Raw genomic sequence first — 20,198 nt, forward strand, 5'->3', positions numbered from 1 at the left:
AGGATCTAGCAGTTGCTCAGTCCTACACAGTAAGCAGGCTGAGAGAATGAATCTTCCTTCTTCCAATGTCCTTATGTAGGTCTCCAGCAGAAGGTGTGGCCCAGATTAAAGGTGTGTGTCACCATACCTTTAATCCCAAATGACCTTGAACTCAGAGATCTCCCTGTCTTAATCTTCTGGAATTCATAGCCACTGTGCCTCAAGATCTCTATGCCAAGGCCCAGGTCAGAAACTTGTATCTCCCAGCCTCCAGATTAGGATGGCTGGTGAGTCTTTCAATTGTGGATTGTAGTTCAATCCAGATATAGTCAAGATGACAACCAGGAATACAATGTCTGATTCCCTCTTGTGGTGTGCATGAAGACAGAGCACTCATATGCATAAAATACATGAATAAAAGTGTTTGGCTTTGAGAAACTAAAGAAAACAAACAAATGAAATACAGACTGGTTATTTTAAACTGATTTAGTAACACTGAATTAGTTCAAATGACTCTTCGTACATAAAAATAAATGCAAGGGAATGTTACTTCTCTCTCTTTTAGATCTATTCATTAGGAGACCAGAAGATAGGATGACGTGTTGTAAGGACATGTGAGGTCTTTCACCAGCTAATTTCTTACCTTGTTAAATTTCCTACAAGTTGTCTGTCTCCTTAGGCGGGGCAGGTTCTAGAGCCATTTGTCTGTGTGTTTGATCTTTCTGTAGTAATTGAGGCTGGGTTGTACAAGGGTATGAAGAAGAGAGACCACATCATTTACCCCTGACTCGCCCTTATTCATTTGTCAAGAATGGTGGCAGCATGCCCATTTACCTTTACCTGCCGGGACTTGTAAACCCTGATTTAAATGGCTGCTCTAATGCTTTGATTAGCGTGCACACGAGTGCGTGCTTGCGTGCGTGCGTGCGTGCGTGCGTGCGTGCGTGCGTGCGTGTGTGTGTGTGCATGCGAGTGTGAATGCTTTACATATCTCTGTGTGTGTGTGTGTGTGTGTGTGTGTGTGTGTGTGTGCGCACTGGAGTGTGAATGCTTTACATATCTGTGCAGAGTGATTGAAGAACCCCTAAATGGTTGGGCTTGGTGACACACACCTTTAATCCAAGTACAAAAGAGACAGGCAGGTGAATTTCTGAGACTTCAGGGGCACCTGACTCACTCAACCTCCAAGATGCTGGTCTCTTCTTAATCACTGCTAATTTCTCAGCTCCAGCTGACCAGCATCAATTGTCCCAGTAAAGCCAATTGGAACTTCACAAGCCAGACTGGCCTCAAATAACATCTTTTTTTTTGTTGTTTTTTTGTTTTCTGAGACAGGGTTTCTCTGTGTAGTCCTGGCTGTCCTGGAACTCACTTTGTAAACCAGGTTGACTTCGAACTCAGAAATCTGCTTGCCTCTGCCTCCCGAGTGCTGGGATTAAAGGCGTGCACCACCATGCCTGGCCCTCAAATAACATCATTTTTTGTTTGTTTATTTGTTTGTTTGTTTTTGTTTGTTTGTTTTTCGAGACAGGATTTATCTGTGTAGCCCTGGCTGTTCTGGAGCTCACTTTGTAGACCAGGCTGGCCTTGAACTCAGAAATCCGCCTGCCTCTGCCTCCCAAGTGCTGGGATTAAAGGCATGCATCACCAAGCCCTGCTCTCAAATAACATCTTTTTTTTTTTTTTTCCCGAGACAGGGTTTCTCTGTATAGCCCTGGCTGTCCTGGACCTCATTTTGTAGACCAGGCTGGCCTTGAACTCAGAAATCCGCCTGCCTCTGCCTCCCGAGTGCTGGGATTAAAGGCGTGTGCCACCATGTCCGGCCCTCAAATAACATCTTAAAAACACAAATTACAAGAGACTCCTATGCTCCCAAAATAAATAGCATGGTCTGTCCTCCGAGATTACACAGACCCCATGGGAACTGAAAGCTTGGAATGGCTAAGGACTTTGCAGTAAGAGTTTGTAACACCCTGTAGAATTGCTGGGTGTAGGGTCCTGAGTGTCACTTGCCTGGCATGCTCACTGTCTTAGGTCTAAAACTCAGCAGCAAAGTTAGGTATATTGGTGCACATCTTTAATCCCAGGCAGAGGTAGGTGGGTCTTCTCTAACTTTGAGGTTAGCTTGATCTATGTAAGAAGTTCCAGGGCAGCCAGGGCTAAAACAAACCAAAAAAACCTAGCAGAAGCATGGGCATGTTTATTTCTTTTTTAAAGACATTCTGCTGGCTACTTTTGTTTTGTTTTGTTTTTTTGGTTTTTCGAGACAGGGTTTCTCTGTGTAGTCCTGGCTGTCCTGGAACTTGCTCTGTAGACCAGGCTGGCCTCGAACTCAGAAATCCACCTGCCTCTGCCTCCCAAGTGCTGGGATTAAAGGCGTGCGCCACCACACCCGGCTCTGCTGGCTACTTTTATGTCAGCTGGACACAGCTAGAGTTAACAGAGAGGGAGAAAATCTCTCCATAAGATCAGGTTGTAGGCAAGTTAAGTAGGGCGTTTTCTTAATTAGTGATTGATGGAGAAAGCCCAGCCCATTGTGGGTGTTGCCATCCCTGGGCTGGTGGTCCTGGGTTCTATAAGAAAGCAGGCTGAGCAAGCCATGGGGAGCAGGCCAGTAAGCAGCACCCTCCATGGCCTCTGTATCAGCTTCTGCCTCCAGGATCCTGCCCTCCTGCTTGGGTCCCTGTTCTGACTTCCCTAATGATGGAGAGTGCTGTGGAGATGTAAGCCAAATAAACCCATTCCTCCCCAACTTGCTTTTAGTCATTGTGTTTCATTGCAGCAATAGTAACTGTAAACAAGAGAGAAATAGGTAGCAGAATTATGGGACATATGACCATGTTGTTTTTGGAGGATCATAGAAAGACTTTGGAATTTTGGGAAAAGGAGCCATTGAGTGTTCATAGTTTTGTGAGCTGTTCTATGGGAGCTTAGAAGATAAGAATGTAAGTGGGCTGGGCAGTGGTGGCGCATGCCTTTAATCCCAGCACTCGGGAGTCAGAGGCAGGCGGATTTCTGAGTTCAAGGCCAGCCTGGTCTACAGAGTGAGTTCCAGGACAGCCAGGGCAACACAGAGAAACCCTGTCTCAAAAAACAAAACAAACAAAAAAATGTAAGTGGAACTTTAAAAGCAAGTTCCAGGACAGCCAAAGCTGTTAAACAGAGAAACCCTGTCTCAAAAAACAAAACAAAACAAAACAAAACATAAGATGGTTTCCTTCCCCTCCCTCCTTCCTCTTAACTCCTTCCTCCTTTGCATGTTTTTATGCTAGAGACTTTACATATAGTAGGTAAGTGGTCCACCATTGAGCTACATCCTAGCCCAGCAGTGATTTAAAAATGGAATACAGAGCCAGAGAACTGGCAATGAAATCTGTTTAGGGTTCTTGCTAGCATGAATGATGCCCCAGGTTTGATCCTCAGAATCACATAAAACCAGACTTGGTGGGACATGTCTGACCTCAGTGCAGGGGGGAGGTACAGGTCGGAGGGTCACAAGTTCAAACTCATCCTTGGCTACGACTGCATAAGGGAGCTCTAGACAGACAAACAAACAAACAAACAGACAAGGGTGTAGTGCAGCTTTACAGGCATGTTTTCTACATTGCCTTGGTTTTTGGCTGGTTGGTCGGGTTGTTTTGTTTTATGTTTTGTTTTATTAGACTTGTTTTGTTTTGTTTTGTTTTTTGAGACAGGGTTTCTCTGTATAGCCCTGTTTGTCCTGGACTCACTCTGTAGACCAGGCTGGCCTCGAACTCAGAAATCCGCCTGCCTCTGCCTCCCGAGTGCTGGGATTAAAGGCATGCGCCACCATGCCCAGCTTGTTTGACTTTTTGAGACAGGGTTTTTCTGTGTAGCGCCAGCTTTCCTGGAACTCTCTCTGTAAACCAGACTAGCCTCAAACTCAGAGATCCACCTGGCTCAGCCTCCTGAGTGCTGAGATATAAGGTGTGTACCATTACTGCCCAGCTTGTTATATATATATATATTTTAAAGATAGGTTTTCTATATAGACCAGGCTGGCCTCAAGCTTACAGAGATCCCACAGCTTCTGCATCTTAAGTGCTGGAAGGAAGTAAAGGTATGAGCCACCATGCTTGCTTTGTGGGGGAGGGGGGCCTTTTAATGTATAGACTGACCATCTCAGAAATTGTTATGTAGCCTAATTTAGCTTAAACTTGGAACTTCCTGCCTATACCTCTCAAGTGCTCGTATAATGAACCACCATTTGTGTCGCTACTTAAAAACAAGAAAGAGGGCATAGGGCGATGGCTCAGTGCTTAAACCATTCAGTGTATAATTGGTGGTTGTGAGAACTGGTTTTTGGCCAAGGAAGACTCTTGATATCAACCTTGAGCCTCTTCTGTATACACAGGTACATTTGTACTCCTTATGCACATGTGCAAACACACATAGACACAACAAGTACCTATACACATGGAGGAAAAGAGCAAGACAGAAAAAGATAATAGTTAGGTAAATCTTGAAAATATGTAACATTTGACCTAAAAAAATAATTCTAATACCTAGATTTCTTTTAAATTATATTGGTTTATTATTACACTAAAAAGGTGTGTATGTGTGCGTGCTCGAGAGCTCTCTGGCATACACATGTGTAAAATCAGAGGACAAGAATTAGTTTTCTCTGTTCACAATGTTGGTTCCAAGGATAAACTCAGATCTTGAGGCTTAGCATCAGACACCTTCTCCCTGAGCCCTCCCACACCCCTGTACATGCTACTTATAAAGATCTTTATAAAGATGGACCTGTGGTACATGTACTATTTTTATCTTGCATTTTAACCGGGACACGGTGGTTAACAGGTTGGGCTTTGATTGAATCTGGCCCAGCACTAGTTTGTCGTGTGATTGTTGACAAGCTTCCTAAGTCTGTGCCTCTGTTACTCAGCAGGAAGGTGTGAGTAACCGCAGAGCTGTTCCAGGCTTGGTTACAGGAGTGCTGGAAATCTGACAAGCACATCGTAAAGCTCAGTCATCAAACAATAGGATGCATTGGCTTCATCATCCATCAGTATAAATAAAACATGACCACTCTGTGTTTGATCTCTGAGACCCTTCCCCTCCCACTAAGCCCCCCCACCCCAAATAATCACCCCAAACTCCATGCCTCAATCATTGTTGGGAAGGTAGGAAAACAAACAATGAAACAAATGTCAGTGACTAGCATTTAATATATTATTATAATGTGCACATATAAAGGACATGTAAAATATATATGAAATACACTTAAAGATTTAGTACATGGCTTTTCTTTGTGCACTGTGTGCAGATAGTTAGTGTCAGTGAAAGTAAGAGACGGATGTGAGACCCTGACCCTGAAGTAGTGGTTGGTTGTTACCATTGTGGGTACTGGGATAGAACTGAGCCCTCCATAAGAGCAGCTCTCACCTGCTCGCCCCTCTCAGCAGCACCCCCCCCCCCCAGTACAAAACTGTAAACGTGTTCTAATCAGCCTTCTTACTTGTGTGTATGTGCACAGGTACATCCATTCCCAGGGATGCCAGAAATGGGTGTGGGTCCTCTGGAGCAGAGTGCACCTATGAGTTGTCTGCTGGTGGCCCCGGGAATTGAACTCTGGACCCCTGCAAGAGCTGAATGAGGTGCTGAGCTATATCTCCAGCCCCAGTTATTCTATTTATTTACTTTATTATTTTTTGTTTGTTTACAGGTAGGATGTCACTATGTGGCCCTAGCTGGTCTGAAATGCACTATGTAGATCAGACTGTCTCAAATTCACAGGGATCTGCCTCCTGGGTGCTGGAATTAAAGGCATACGGCCTTTTTCTTTTGAATTTTTTTATTTAATGTGCATGGTGTTTTGCCTACATGTGTGTCTGGGTGAGGGTGTCAGATCTTGGAATTATACACAGGTGTGAGCTGCCATGTGGGTGTTGAGATTTCAACCTGGGTCCTCTACAAGAACAGTCAGTGCTCTTACCGGATGAGCCATCTGTCCAGGATCCCCACCCTCCTTTGTTTGTTTGTTCATTTTGTTCATACTGCATCTCATGTAGTCCAGGCTGGCTTCATACTCTGTATCACTGAGAATGACCTTGAACATCTAATCCTCCTATGTCCATTACCTGAGAGTTGGGATGCGGGTGTGTACTGCCACACCTGGTTTATGTGGTATTGGGGATCAAATATGATGTATACCACTCAGACACTCTGCCAATTGAGCCATATCTCTAGCCTTGAATACTTTTATGTTTTGAAGCAGGGTCTGAGTCTATACTGCTTCAGCCAGTAAAGTAGTAGTCTTGGGGCTGAAGAAATGGCTTAGTCTATAAAGGCACCTACCACCAAACCTGACTGAGTTTAATCCCAGCACCCACAAGGTGGAAGGAAAGAACCATCTTTCACAAGTTGTCTTCTTCCCTCCACACTCAAGCTATACATGGGTGTGCCTATAAGCATACATGCACACAAATAAAATGTAACAAGAATACTAGTCTTCCAAATATGGGTCTGGGGAGATGGTACAGTCAGTAAAGGCCCCACCAGATAAGCATGAGGACTTCTTTTTTTTTTTTGGTTTTTCGAGACAGGGTTTCTCTGTGTAGCCCTGGCTGTCCTGGAACTCACTCTGTAGACCAGACTGGCCTCGAACTCAGAAACTCGCCTGTCTCTGCCTCCCAAATGCTGGGATTAAAGGCGTGTGCCACCACTGCCCAGCCCTACACTACCACGTCTTATGGCCTGAGTTCAATCTCTGGGACACACACAATGGAAGGAGAGAACCAACTCCTGCATGTACATGGATTTTAATAAACTATTTATTATTAATATGATTGGACCAGCCTCCCAATAAACAAGGTAGAGTCCTATAGATGATTTAATAGGCTACTTGCACAATTACTGGGAGATTACCCCTAATCTATATTTCTATTCACTAGACTGTAAATTTCCAGCTATGCTCCCCAAATACTGGCTGTCTGGCTGTTTGAATCTCTCGGGTTACTTCTCCATCAGTCTGTGTGTGTGTGTGTGTGTGTGTGTGTGTGTGTGTGTGTAGGGGGCGGGGACTCACTCAGGCACATGTTCCGGGTCCATTACATCTGATGGGGGCCTCCTGTTCTCTCCTCCTCCTCCTCCACTCTGCTTCCTGTGTCCCTGCTGCGACCTCCAACCTAGTAACTGAAACTCTGCCTCTTCCGTTCTCCCCAGTAATCGGCTGTAGCTACTTTGTTTTAACTGATAAATCGGGGAACAAGGTTTATAGAGCATTACTTGTTGTATGTGAGGATCTGCAGCCAGATCTTGGGGGCCAGTATTTAGCATTTGAATACCTAGCAGCTCCAGACCAGCCCCTAAAACCCACAGGTTGTCTTCTGATCTCCAGATACACACACACACTCTCACACACACAAACTACATCAATAAATGATTAAATGAAAAAAAATGTAAGTTAAAAACAACAAAACCAGAAAACTAGCTGAGCATGGTGACATAGTCTATCCCCTAACACTTGGGAGGCAGAAGCAAGAGAATAAGAAGTTGAAGATGATCTCTAGAGCCAGTTCAAGGCCGTCCTGTGTATTATATGAGACCCTTAAAAACAGCAAAATACAAAACTTAGGAAATTTATCATGCCTGTTTGTTCTTTTTCTTTTCCCCTCTCTCCCTCCCTCCCTTCCTTCCTTGCCTCTGCTTCTTTAGTACTGGTACTTAAGGCCTGGCTTATGTCAACTTCTTATATAGAGTACTTTAGGTATGTGCACACTCAGAGTATCTCTTTGTAGGGTCATTCATTACAAGGAAAAAGTAGAGTAGTAATTCTGCAGTAGAGAAATTTAGCACCTATCCTTGAGCTAAGGGTCACCAGTGTCAGTCCAGATTAGCAATTCTGCTCGCAGTTGACAGACCACTTTAGTTTAGTCATAAGACATCAAATAACTACTAAACTTAGGGACGTTCTCATTTAACTGGCCAAATTTGTTTTTTGAGACAGGGTTTCTCTGTGGAGGCCTGGTTGTCCTGGAACTTGCTCTGTAAACCAGGCTGGCCTCAAACTCATGGATCTGCCTGCCTCTGCCTTCACTGTGCTCTGCCTGCCTGTGTTCTGTGTGAGGCAGCAAGCACAGCTAAAGTATACCCATAGTTTATATGGCTCTGATATATGTTTTTATAGAGGAACTTATAAATGTGATAAAATGTTAACAATTTGAGATTTGGGGCTGGAGAGGTGGCGTTGGCAACTCTTCGCAGCACTCACATGGTGGCTCAAAATCATCTATAACTCCAGTTCCAAAGGATCCAATGCCCTCTCTGACCTCCATGGCCATCATGCACACACATACATGTGGTGTGCATACATACATGTAGGCAAAACACATAAGTAAAATAAATATTAAATATTAAATACATTTTATTATTTAATTATTTAATCATTTAAATTAAATATTAAAAATATTTGAAGGATGGAGAGGAAGGGTATAAGTCTGAATCATCAGTAGTGGATGAGAAACCACCCACAAAAACGAATTTGTGAATCCAAATTCCTGTGTTGCTGAGGCTGAGAAACTTATAAGAGGAATTGTTTTGGGACATTTTTCTAAGCATCCATGTTCCTTGCACTTGTGTTGTCTCGTCAGTGAGTTCAGAGAAGCTAAGATTTACCAGGCTTCTTGATGTATAGCTGTACTCAGCAGATATTTACTGTGTGTGTTATAGGTTAGGGAGCTGTGTTTGCTCATTTCTGAGATGAGCTCTCAGTGTAGTCTAGAACTTACTATATAGCTCAGGCTGGCCTTAAACTTGTGGCTAACCCCCTCCCTCAGTCTAGTACTAGGAATAACGGCATGTGTCCATATGCTAGCTAGAGAGATTCTTCTTTTTATTTTCATTTATTTTTTTCAGTATCGGGGTTGAGTCCATCCAGGGCCTTATACATTCTAGGCAAGGGGGCTAACACTGAGTTACACCCCAATCTGCAGCTAGTTTTTTTTTTTAAACTATTATTTTCATTGTGTGTGTGTGTGTGTGTGTGTGTGTGTGTGTGTGGTCTCACAGGCCTTTGATCCCAGCACTTGGGAGGCAGAGGCAGGTGGATTTCTGTGAGTTTGAGGCCAGGCTGATCTACAAAGTGAGTTTCAGGACAGCCAGGACTGTTAAACAGTGAAACTCTCACTTGAATAGTAAAAAAAACAAAAACAAAATACTTTTGTGTTTGTGATGATGAGGCCTTGAACAGCCACCCATGTGCCTGACAAACACTGCTCCTGAGCTGAGCATGAACCCTGACGGCATGTGCATGTGTGTGAGTGTGTGTGTAGAGGCCAGTGTCCAGTATTGTCTCTAGTTGTTCCCTTCTTGATTTTGAGATGGGATCTCTCCCTTAGCTTGGTGATCCTCGGCTGGTGAGGTTGGCTGGCGGGAACCTCTCCAGCATGGCCCCCTTTCAGAAAGATAAAATTAGGTGGACAGATTCTAAACTCCAGAGAACTAACTCACCCTTTTCAAGAATATTACAGGTTGATGGGTTGGCTGTTCCAGTATCAGGAACTCCTGATGCTATTAGCCCACCAGCTGGATGGAGAGAGAGGTCTTAGATGTCGTTCTCTGACTCCTGGGTTTCACCTGTGGAACCCAGGGCCTGGCAGCACTGGGGTTCTGTGGCCCTTGTTCTCATGAATCTGTTTCCTGTGTCCAGTTTTCTTTTTGGCTGCAATCCCTCCCTTGTGGATAGAGTGCAGGCTTTTGTTACAGAGTCTCACTACTGAGCTCTGGCTGTCCCTGCTTTTGTTTTTATTTGAGGCAGGGCTTCACTGTCTGGCTCTGGCAAACTGGTCTTGAAGTCAAAGGGATTAAAAGGCTTGGGCCACAACACCTGGTGTTTGTTCCTTTGGTTTTGGTTCTGTAGATTGAACCCAAGGACTCATACACTATCAGTAAGCATCTACCACTGAGCTGTATCAGTGACCACAGCACATTGATCTTAAAAGAGAAATGTTATCAGCTCATTGTTAAACTGTTCAGTGATATCCATGGCCTCGGTGACAAAAGTCCAAATTCTAAATTCTTGGTAGCCAGGCCATTGCTTGCCTGTTGAGACTGTGTCTTGACACTTCTTTTTGTTTGTTTGTTTGTTTGGTTTTGGTTTTTTGTTTTCGAGACAGGGTTTCTCTGTGTAGCCCTGGCTGTCCTGGAACTCACTCTGTAGACCAGGCTGGCCTCGAACTCAGAAATCTGCCTGCCTCTGCCTCCCGAGTGCTGGGATTAAAAGCGTGCGCCATGGGCTGGTGAGATGGCTCAGTGGGTAAGAGCACCCGACTGCTCTTCCGAAGGTCCAGAGTTCAAATCCCAGCAACCACATGGTGGCACACAACCATCCGTAATGAGATCTGACTCCCTCTTCTGGAGTGTCTGAAGACAGCTACAGTGTACTTACATATAATCAATAAATAAATCTTAAAAAAAAAAAAAAAAAAAAAAGCGTGCGCCACCACGCACGGCTTGTCTTGACACTTATTTATCCCTTCAGGCCAGCTTTTTTTTTTTTTTTTTTTTTGAGCCCACCTGGGCCTACTGCTCTGTCCCAGGCCTCCTGAGTAACTAGCTCTTACTGTAGCCCTGGAGGACACATTTCTGGAAAACTTCTCAGAACCACTGTTCTTTCAACCTGGATCAGGAGTCCTCTCTTTAGAAGCCTCCATTGAAACTTAGACTGCATCGTAATTTGTGTGTGTGCTTATGTGATGTCTGCTCTCAACTGGATGTATTCCTCACATAACTAGATTCTCAATCAATATCTGTTGGAGAAGTGAATGGATTTTGGCAGTAAGCTCATGCTTTGACCACATAGACTTGGCTTTTTCTGAAGTGACCTCTTTTACTTGCAACTCCTTTCAGGACCTGGGTTTCAGTGATGAGACATGGGGTATGATGTGACCCGTTTCCAGGGGGACGTTGACGAGGACCTTATCTGCCCTATTTGCAGTGGAGTCTTGGAGGAGCCAGTGCAGGTAAGTGGGCCTCCGGGCAGGTAGAACTACCAGAAAGTACTCTTGAGGAGTGGGCTCCTGGGAAACTCCCACTCCGATCCCTGTAGACCTTTGGTGGTGAGGAGAAGGGACGTTCTGAAGTCTGTCTAGAGTTGTTTCAGATCCTGAGGTCACTAAGACATCTGTAGTGGTCTCAGGCTTGGTAGTTGCTTTTCTGCAGGAATTTCAAGGTCTGTGTTCTGTCTGTGACGGACCTTCTAGACCTGGATCAGTTTTCACTGCACTTGAACTGTGTGATGCTTTGTGTAATGGGCAGTGTCCCTTATGCCTGCCTCTAGTCTAACATAACAGATGGGGACTCTGCTTTCTTACTGGGATCTATTGAAAAAGTTCGATGTAGCCATGCACTTAGCACTTTGATGTGAAAACTGCCAGGTCAGTATGTCATTTCCTCTACTGGTTGGACCAGGCCCAGAGTCACGTGTGTTCTGGGAATGTGAAGCAAGCTGTAAGGTAAACCGCTGACAGCAACATTCATGGGACAGCATCCTATCCACACCTTATTACCTCTATTTGCAAATACCAATCAGTCCATTGACACTTGGCCAATTGAGGCAATATAATTTCCAAACCAGGACACGAGTCAAAGCCATCTCATTTGCTTCTTTTAGACCGGGCACCTTTCAGACTTTGATTCTTTCTAGTTTTCAGCCATCAAAAGGAACAGAGATTTGAGCAGAATAAGGTGCAGACTCTACTGCAGGGGCTGTAAATCTGGGAACTTTTCTATGTCTTTGTACCTATTGCTGTCAATGGCACATTAGATGGGTGTGAGAGGTCATTGGGTAGGTCCTGCTCCCTCAGGCCATGGCAGTGTATTGTTTGCTTTCTGGCACTGTCATTTAAGGCAAGTCACTTGTACAGAGATGAATGGTTGTTATTGAGCCTAAGTCAGAAGCCACCCACCCATCTCCAGCCTTTACCTCCTCAGGGAGAAGGCAGGCAGGCAGGCGGCTTTTTTGATCCTTGGTGTAATCCCAAGGGCCTGTGAGCTCTTGTCCTACCGCTGTTTGCTTACTTAGGAATGGGTGATAGATTGAAATGATTAAGAAATCAAGCTGCAGCTGGACGGACGACTCATGGTTAAGAGTACTTGCTGATGTCCCAAAGACCCCAAGGTAATTGACAGCAACCACATCTTTGCTACAGTGGCTCTCAGTAACTGCATCTTTAAGGAGATCCGAAGCCTCAGGCACCTAGGCTTACAAACACGTACCCTATGCGGGAGCTCACTCCTATACATAATTAAAGATAATAAGTACATTTTTTAAGGTGAAGGGAAAAACTAATGTTTTCTTTGTAGTGGTTACTAATCAAAGATAGCTTCTAGGTTAGGGGTGGGGCTTATGTTCTCTTTACCCATGAAGTTCTGGGACCCCCATCTGCTTGGACCTGTGCTTTCTGCTAGATTCTCTGTGAGTTCACGTTGTCACTTGAACGTTGGTATCTTCTATCCCCACTGGATTTTACAGGTTTTCCTCCTCTTCTGCAGGACCTACTAAGCACTGAGTGGAGGGGTTTGATGACAACGTCCCTTTTAGGAATGAGGGCTCCAAGGGCTCTGGGGTCTCACTCTCTGCACATCATCCACTTGTGGGTCTCAGAATACATTGTATTTTTCCAGTAAAAATGAAAGGGGGGAAGGGAGTTGCAGAGAGCTGATATAGTGGTTAAGATCATTAACTTAGAGAATCAGGGTTGGAGTCCCGGCCTCTGCAAACAATTCTGTAACTCATGGTATCAGACATGTATAGACAGAGATAAAACATGCTGGCAAAACACTTATCAGAGAAAATTAAAATGAATTAAAAAAAAAATCAGGCTGGTTGTGTTGGCTCATAAAGTTAGATGTTCTGACGAGGTGAAGCAAGAGGATCTCAAGTTCAAGGTTAACCTGGACTCACCTCTGTATGCAGGTGAGATGACCGGGTTGCTCATAGCTCTGTCTAGCAAGCCTGTGACTCAGGTTCAGTCTTTGGATTCCATGGTAGAAAAAGGCCCCTGTCCACCCCTCTGTCTTGTCCCCCCCTATACACATACATAATAACTTTTAAAGTAAATCAAAATAGTATAAAAAGATACACTGAAAACACTCCTGTGCCCTGCTTCCTAGTCAGTTCCTCAGAGGGAGCTTCTTTGCTTTGTGACTGATAGAGCTTTGCTGTGTAGCCCAGGAAGTCTCAGATTTTTTTTCTAAAATTTGTGTGTGTGTGTGTGTGTGTGTGTGTGTGTGTGTGTGAGTGTGCCATGATGTGCTCATGAAGTCATGTCAAGACTTGGAGTCACGTCTTCTCTCGGTCCAGTGTGTCCTGGGGATTGAGCTCAGGACATGAGCATGGCAGCAGCTGCATTAACCTCCTGAGCCAATCTCAACCAGTTCTGACCTCAATACCCGATCTGCTGTCACAGCCTCCCTAGCTTGAAGACTGTACAGATACGCTACCATGCCCAGCCTATAGAGCTATAGATATCTATTTTTATTAGTTCATTTGGTATCCCCCCCCTTTTTTAAAAGATTTATTTAGTTATTTTATGTATGTGAGTACACTGTAGCTGCACAGATGGTTGTGAGCTTTCATGTGGTTGTTGGGAATTGAATTTCTAGGACCTCTGCTCGTTCTGGTCAACTCTGCTCGCTGAGTCCCTGCTTGATCCAGCCCAAAGAATTATTATTACATATAAGTACACTGTAGCTGACTTCAGACACTCCTATCCTCCAGCCGTCTCCACCAGTCCCTCTCTAGTCAGAAGAGGGCGTCAGATCTCATTATGGGTGGTTGTGAGCCACCATGTGGCTGCTGGGATTTGAACTCAGGACCTTCGGAGAAGCAGTCAGTGCTTTTGCCAGCCCATTTGGTATCCCTTTAATGAGCATCTTTTTTCCCCCCCTTGGTGACAGTGCTCTATGTAGCCCTGGCTGTCCTGGAACTTGCTCTGTAGGCCAGGCTGGCCTTGAACTGTTAGAGATCTATCTACCTGTCTCTGCCTCACCAAGTGCTGGGATTAAACTTGTATGACACCACACACAGCTTTAAAATGTAACTTAATTATTTTTAAAATTTAATCACATTTTTTAAAATGTAATTTTAAAATTACATTTAGAGTGTATGTACACACATGCCCACATAGGTCAGAGGACAACTAGTGGAAATCAGTTCTCTTCTTTTACAACATGAGTCCTGGGTGTTGAACTCAGGTTATTAACATGACACCCCTATCCTCCAGCCGTCTCCACCAGTCCCTCTCTAGTAGTCTCTTGTAGATGAAAGCAAGTGTCTAGAGGGAGGAAAAGAAGGAAGGTAGCTCACCTCTCTCCCTCTCCCTCTCCTTCTCTCTCTCTCTCTGTCTCTCTCTTTCTATCTGTCTCTCTCTCTGTCTCTTTCTCTCTCTCTCTCTCTCTCTCTCTCTCTCTCTCGTGCTAGAGAGATGAAACCCAGGGCCTTGTTCTTTCTAGGCAGGATCTCTATCACTGAGCTGTATCCCCAGCCCTGCTTTGCTTGAGGTGATCATTCTGACTGATAAATGTAGACTAAGAGGCAAGAGAAACCAGTTGGAAGTCATACTTGACAATTCAGGTAAGAGATGATACCATACGAGCTTGAATCAATAGAGATGGAGAAAAGTAGACACATTGGGAATTTTTTTTTTAAGATTTACTTATTTTATATATGTGAGTACATCATTACTGTCTTCAGACACACCAGAAGAGGACATCAGATCCTATTACAGATGGTTGTGAGCCACCATGTGGTTGCTGGGAACTGAACTCAGGGCCTCTGGAAGAGCAGTCAGTGCTCTTAACCTCTAAGCCATCTCTCCAGCCCGATTTATTTTTCTTTTTTCTTAAATAGTTTGTTTATTCTTTAAGATAACCCAGGTAGAGTGACACCTGCCAATAAACCTAGCACTCAGGGCTTCAAGGTAAGCCTTCCCTATATAGCTACTTCAAGGACAGGATAGCCTGCATGTGAGTTTCAAAAAACATGGAGGGCTAGGTTTGATAGCATATGCCTTTATAGTCCTAGCACTTGGGAGGCAAGTGGATCTCTGTGAGTTCGAGGCCATCTACAAATTGACTCCAGGACAGCCAGGGCTACACAGCTACACAGAGAAACCCTGTCTCAAAAAAAAAAGGTTTTGGGCTGGTGAGATGGCTCAGTGGGTAAGAGCACCCGACTGCTCTTCCAAAGGTCAGGAGTTCAAATCCCAGCAACCACATGGTGGCTCACAACCATCCGTAACGAGATCTGACTCCCTCTTCTGGAGTGTCTGAGGACAGCTACAGTGTACTTACAATAAATAAATAAATAAATAAATCTTTAAAAAAAAAAAAAAAAAAAAACAGGGGAAAAGATTTAAAAAAAAAAAAAAAAAGGTTTTGAGACGAGTCATATGTTAAGGGTTTTGTGTGTGTGTGTGTGTGTGTGTGTGTATACATACATACACATACATATACATATATATATACACATCCATATATATGAATATATATATATATATATATATATATTCAGAGTTAGCTTTTTAATTAGATACCCTTTTAGTTAACATTTTAAATTACATTTATCACATATTTATTCTTGTGTGTTGTGTGTGTGTGTGTGTGTGTGTTTGCACGTGTGTTCACAGTGGGTTGTGACACATATGGAATCAGATGATACTCTGTGGGAGTTGATTCTCTGCTTCTACCAGGCTTGGTAGCAGACATCTTTACCTGCCACACCGTGTCCCCAACCTGGGTTTTGAGCTTCTTAGAAGTGAACTCAGCACATGTGACTGCACAGGGGTTTGAAGTGCATTCTGCACTAGCCTAATGATCTAAGATCAATCACTGGAACCTGCTGTGGAAAGGGGCCTCACAGCCATGTGTGCTCCATGGTGCATGTGACTTGCACTTACACACTCCCAGTTCTGGGCACATGTAATAAATGCAAAGTTCACCTGACTCAGGTGCTGTTCGTTGCCCATGGCTGAATGCTAGGTAGTGTCTTCCCAGGAACCAGGGAACCAGGGAGCCTTCTCAAAGAAATAAGGGACATCTTTATATATCATGGGAATGGGGAGGGGTTACTAGGGTTTTTGAAACAGGGTATGGTTATATATTCCAACTAGCCTGGAACTTGGGATCCTCCTGCCTCTCTTTAGCCTCCTAAGTGCTGGAACTCCCCACCCCCACCCCACCATGATATTTATGAAACAGAGAACAGTGTCATTCTACAAAAAAAAAAAAGAAAATGCTAGTCCTATGTAGGAGCCCTGGTGTAGCATTTGTGACTCAGGGGCCATACCTCATTGAAAGGTCATGACAGGCCTCATAGAGAAAGATCTTGAATCTACACAGAGAAATCTCATGAGAGTTTCCCTTACTTTTCCTATGTGATTTGTTGTTGGGTCTTTTTTTTTTTTCTTTCCTTTTTAAAATATATTTAAAATATTTTATTTTTGTATGTGTGTGGGGAGGTGGACATGCCATGTGTGTAGGTTCCTGAGGAGGTCCAAAGGAACTCTTGTATCCTCTGAAACTGAAGTTAGAGGTAGTTATCAGCTGCTGTGTGTGTGCTGGGAACTGAACTTGGGTCCTCTGGAAGACTAGCAAGTTCTGTTAACTGTCTTGCCAGCCCCTGTTTGTTTGTTTGAGAGTTTGGAGGGACTGTTCTTTTGTTGAGACAAGGTCTTACTATGTAGACCATGCTGGCATGGGACTTAGAGACCCACCTGACTCTGCCTCCCGAGTGCTGGGATTAGAGGTGTGCACCAGCCTGCCTGGATTTTTTTTTCTTACGTTTGCTTATTTTGTGTCTGTGTGTGTGTATGTGTGTGCGCGCGCGCTCATGAATACACACACAGTCCATGGAACATATGGAACTCAGTAGTTTGCAGCCAGTTCTCTCCTTTTACCATGTAGATCCCAGGGATCAGACTCACGTCAGGTTTGGTGGCAAGCACTTTTACCTGGGAGTCCCCTCTCCACCTCCATTTGTTTTCTGAGGCAGCTCTTGCCATGTAGGGCAGGTGCTTACAAGACTTCCTCCTCGGCCTGTGAGCTGGGAACGGCCACACGCAGCCCTCGTACTCTCTCACTTCTGTGGTGGTTAGTGAGTCTCTGCCGTAGTCCCTACGCTGTGTCTGAGTCATTCGTGAAGCCCTGTGTACAGAACACACCTTTCCCCATAAGGATCTGCTGTGGTCGCCCTTGCCGGCAGGGCTCACCTTCCTCTGGCCTTACTTGGCAGTTACTGTGTGTGAGTGAGATCCTGCTGGCTGTTAGTGATGGATGGCCTTGTGTTGTCCTCTCCACTCCTGCAGTGTCCTGTGAGTCTTTTACTGTTACAGAACCGTTTGCTTGTTTATCTTGTCTCTCAACTCATTTCCACTCCTGAGCACAGGAAGTGAGTCTTGCACCTGACCTGAAAATGCTCTGCCCAAAAAGATCTGTCCTTGATTGTGAGCCCTGGACCTCTGCTCCTAGAATCTGCTTGCAGGCTTCATTGGCTTCATAATTACTGGATCCAGGCTCTCAGCTCTTGCTAATCCCCTTGTGTCCCTTTTACCCCCTACTGTCCCTTCTAGGCGCCTCATTGTGAGCATGCCTTCTGCAACGCCTGCATCACCCAATGGTTCTCTCAGCAGCAGACGTGTCCGGTAGACCGTAGCGTTGTCACGGTTGCCCACCTGCGCCCAGTACCTCGGATCATGCGGAACATGTTGTCAAAGCTACAGATTGCCTGTGACAACGCTGTGTTTGGCTGCAGTGCTGTTGTCAGGCTTGACAACCTCATGTCCCACCTCAGTGACTGTGAGCACAACCCGAAGCGGCCTGTGACCTGTGAGCAGGGCTGTGGGTGAGATTCCTCCTTCCACTCCATTCAGACATGGGCCTTCCTGGCTGCACTCCTGTAGGCAAGGAACACTCCTGACCTTCTTGGCTCCCTGCCCACAGATCTCCACTTTCCAACTACGATCATTGTGCTCTCTTGTTAACAGAAAGAGGACAGCAGTGCAGTGACCTCTGCTAGCACTGAAGGCCGCGGTGCTTTATTTCTCTCCAGGCCCATACACTCTGTCGGGCTGCCTACACCAGTCTTGTGCCTCTCGTGTTCCCTTGTGCCCTATTTCCTGTCTGTGATGTGGGAAGTATTAAATTAAACACTGATCCTTTGAGCAGCGATGTAGGCCTCCTCATAAAGGAATGTGTGCAGGTAGACGCCAAAAGAGGAGCCTGAGAGACATACAACAATTTCCCTCTTAATTCAGGATGGCTCCTAAGATGATGGCTGGCTCTTAAAGGCACAAGAGGAGAATCCGTGGCAGGGTGCTGGGCATGTGCTGCCAGCTCAGTCGGCAGAGTGCTTTCCTAGTCTGCATAGCTGGCTCTGTCTTGAGCACCTCGGGAGTAGCCAGCATGGTGATCACACCCATAATCCCAGCACTGGAAGGTGGAGGAAGGAGAGCAGACATTCAAAGTCATTCTTAGCACAAATTAGAGGACAGCCTGGCCTAAGTGGGGCCTTTATTGGTGCCCCCCCCATGCTGTTTTGTGGGTAAAAGTTCTATATAAGGGCAAAGAGCATGTTTGGAAAAATTAAAGAAAGGGAGGCTTGGAAAGATTGTTAGAGTGTGAGTTGTAGAAAGCTCTCTCAGCAGTTTTCTGTCACAGAATAAGCCATGAGCTTATAATGTCCCCTCGAATAGCTTGTTCTGCTCTTGTCTCATTCTGGACTGCAGCCTGGAGATGCCCAAAGATGAACTGCCAAACCACAATTGCATTAAGCACCTGCGCTCCGTGGTCCAGCAGCAGCAGTCGCGCATTGCAGAGCTGGAGAAGACCTCGGCTGAACACAAGCACCAGCTGGCAGAGCAGGTGGGGCCTGGGAAATGAGGGGGGCATGTTCTCCTGGTAAGGGATCTCCTGCCAGTGCCAGACACCACAGCCTGTGTCCTGCTCTGTCGGCAGTTCAGTAGGGAACCCGTTGGACCTGTCTGCCCTCACTTCCCTCATGTCCTTCACCCATTCAGTCACCTGACATATGGACTGCCTTCTCTTTTTTTTTTTTAATTTTTAAAGATTTATTTATTATTTATATGTAAGTACACTGTATCTGTCTTCAGACACACCAGTAGAGGGGTCAGATGTCATTACAGATGGTTGTAAGCCACCATGTGGTTGCTGGGATTTGAACTCAGGACCTTCATAAGAACAGTCAGTGCTCTTAATCGCTGAGCCATCTCTCCAGCCCCGGACTGCCTTCTCTTGTTTGTTTGTTTGTTTTTTTGTTTGTTTTTTCAAGACAGGGTTTCTCTGTATAGTCTTGGCTGTCTTGGAACTCACTCTGCAGTCCAATCTGGCCTTGAATTCAGAAATCCACCTGCCTCTGCCTCCCAAGTACTGGGATTAAAGGCGTGCGCCACCACTGCCCAGCGTGGAGTGCTGTCTTCATGAAGCCATTTTGCTGTCTTTCTCCTGTCTTCCTGAAGAAGCTTGTAGTGTGCTGTTCCTCAGATCTCTCATTCTCAGGCCTACTGTTTGGCTAAAGTGTCCTCTCCGGTTCTCTTTCCACCCCACAGAAGCGAGACATTCAGCTGCTGAAGGCGTATATGCGAGCCATCCGCAGTGTCAACCCCAACCTTCAGAACCTGGAGGAGACAATCGAATACAATGAGATCCTCGAGTGAGTGTCACTTGGTGTGGAGTCAGGGGTAGGGGGCAGGGCCAGAGAGAAGAGCAAGAGAGACCCTCACTCCAACCCAGGCTTGTTGTTCACTGGGGTGGATGGCGGGGAGTCCTGGCTGAAGATGGAGTTTGTCCAGAACTACCTGGGGACCACCATGCACCTAGCATGTACTGAGAGCTTAGGGGTACTCAGGAGCAAACGGGGGTAGCTTAGCACGCGGAGGAGAGGGCAGAGTGTACATCCAGGAAAGTCTGTAAAATCCAGCAAGACCAAGCAAGTGAACAAGGGAAGTGTAAGACCACGTAAGACCCTGTCCATTTGGAGGCCTGTGTAGTTGGTAGACCAGACGGTAAGTGTGGAGTGGAGAGGAATAGGCCCGAGGACCACAGTGTAGAAGACATTTCTTCCTTCAGGACAGTCTGGCAGTTGCTGTGTGGTAGGCACCATGCATGCATTGAGACTTGAAAGAATAACAGCCTAGACTCAGGGATTGAGGATGGTGAGTGATGTGATGTGAACAGCA

General features: G+C 45.3%; 1 protein-coding gene and 1 non-coding gene across 6 annotated transcripts in view; both read left to right on the forward strand.

Moving 5' to 3' along the window:
• Rnf41 (ring finger protein 41) overlaps positions 1 to 20,198 on the forward strand; it is a 29,826-nt gene that overhangs the window by 6,124 nt on the left and 3,504 nt on the right. For 2 of the 5 annotated variants that reach the window (NM_001164237.1, NM_026259.3), the window contains exons 3-6: positions 10,852 to 10,964; positions 17,574 to 17,845; positions 18,729 to 18,864; positions 19,569 to 19,672. In NM_001164237.1, coding sequence (NP_001157709.1) covers positions 10,875 to 10,964; positions 17,574 to 17,845; positions 18,729 to 18,864; positions 19,569 to 19,672 — 602 coding nt within the window. In that variant the 5' untranslated portion in view covers positions 10,852 to 10,874. Of the gene's footprint in view, positions 1 to 10,851; positions 10,965 to 14,457; positions 14,579 to 17,573; positions 17,846 to 18,728; positions 18,865 to 19,568; positions 19,673 to 20,198 lie in introns of all 5 variants that reach the window. The other 3 variants (NR_104290.1, NR_104288.1, NR_104289.1) reach the window with 3 other exon arrangements.
• Gm26347 lies at positions 18,175 to 18,305 on the forward strand. The gene has a single exon (XR_003949127.1).

Source organism: Mus musculus, chromosome 10 (genome assembly GCF_000001635.26).
Source record: "Mus musculus strain C57BL/6J chromosome 10, GRCm38.p6 C57BL/6J".
NCBI lineage: Eukaryota > Metazoa > Chordata > Mammalia > Rodentia > Muridae > Mus > Mus musculus.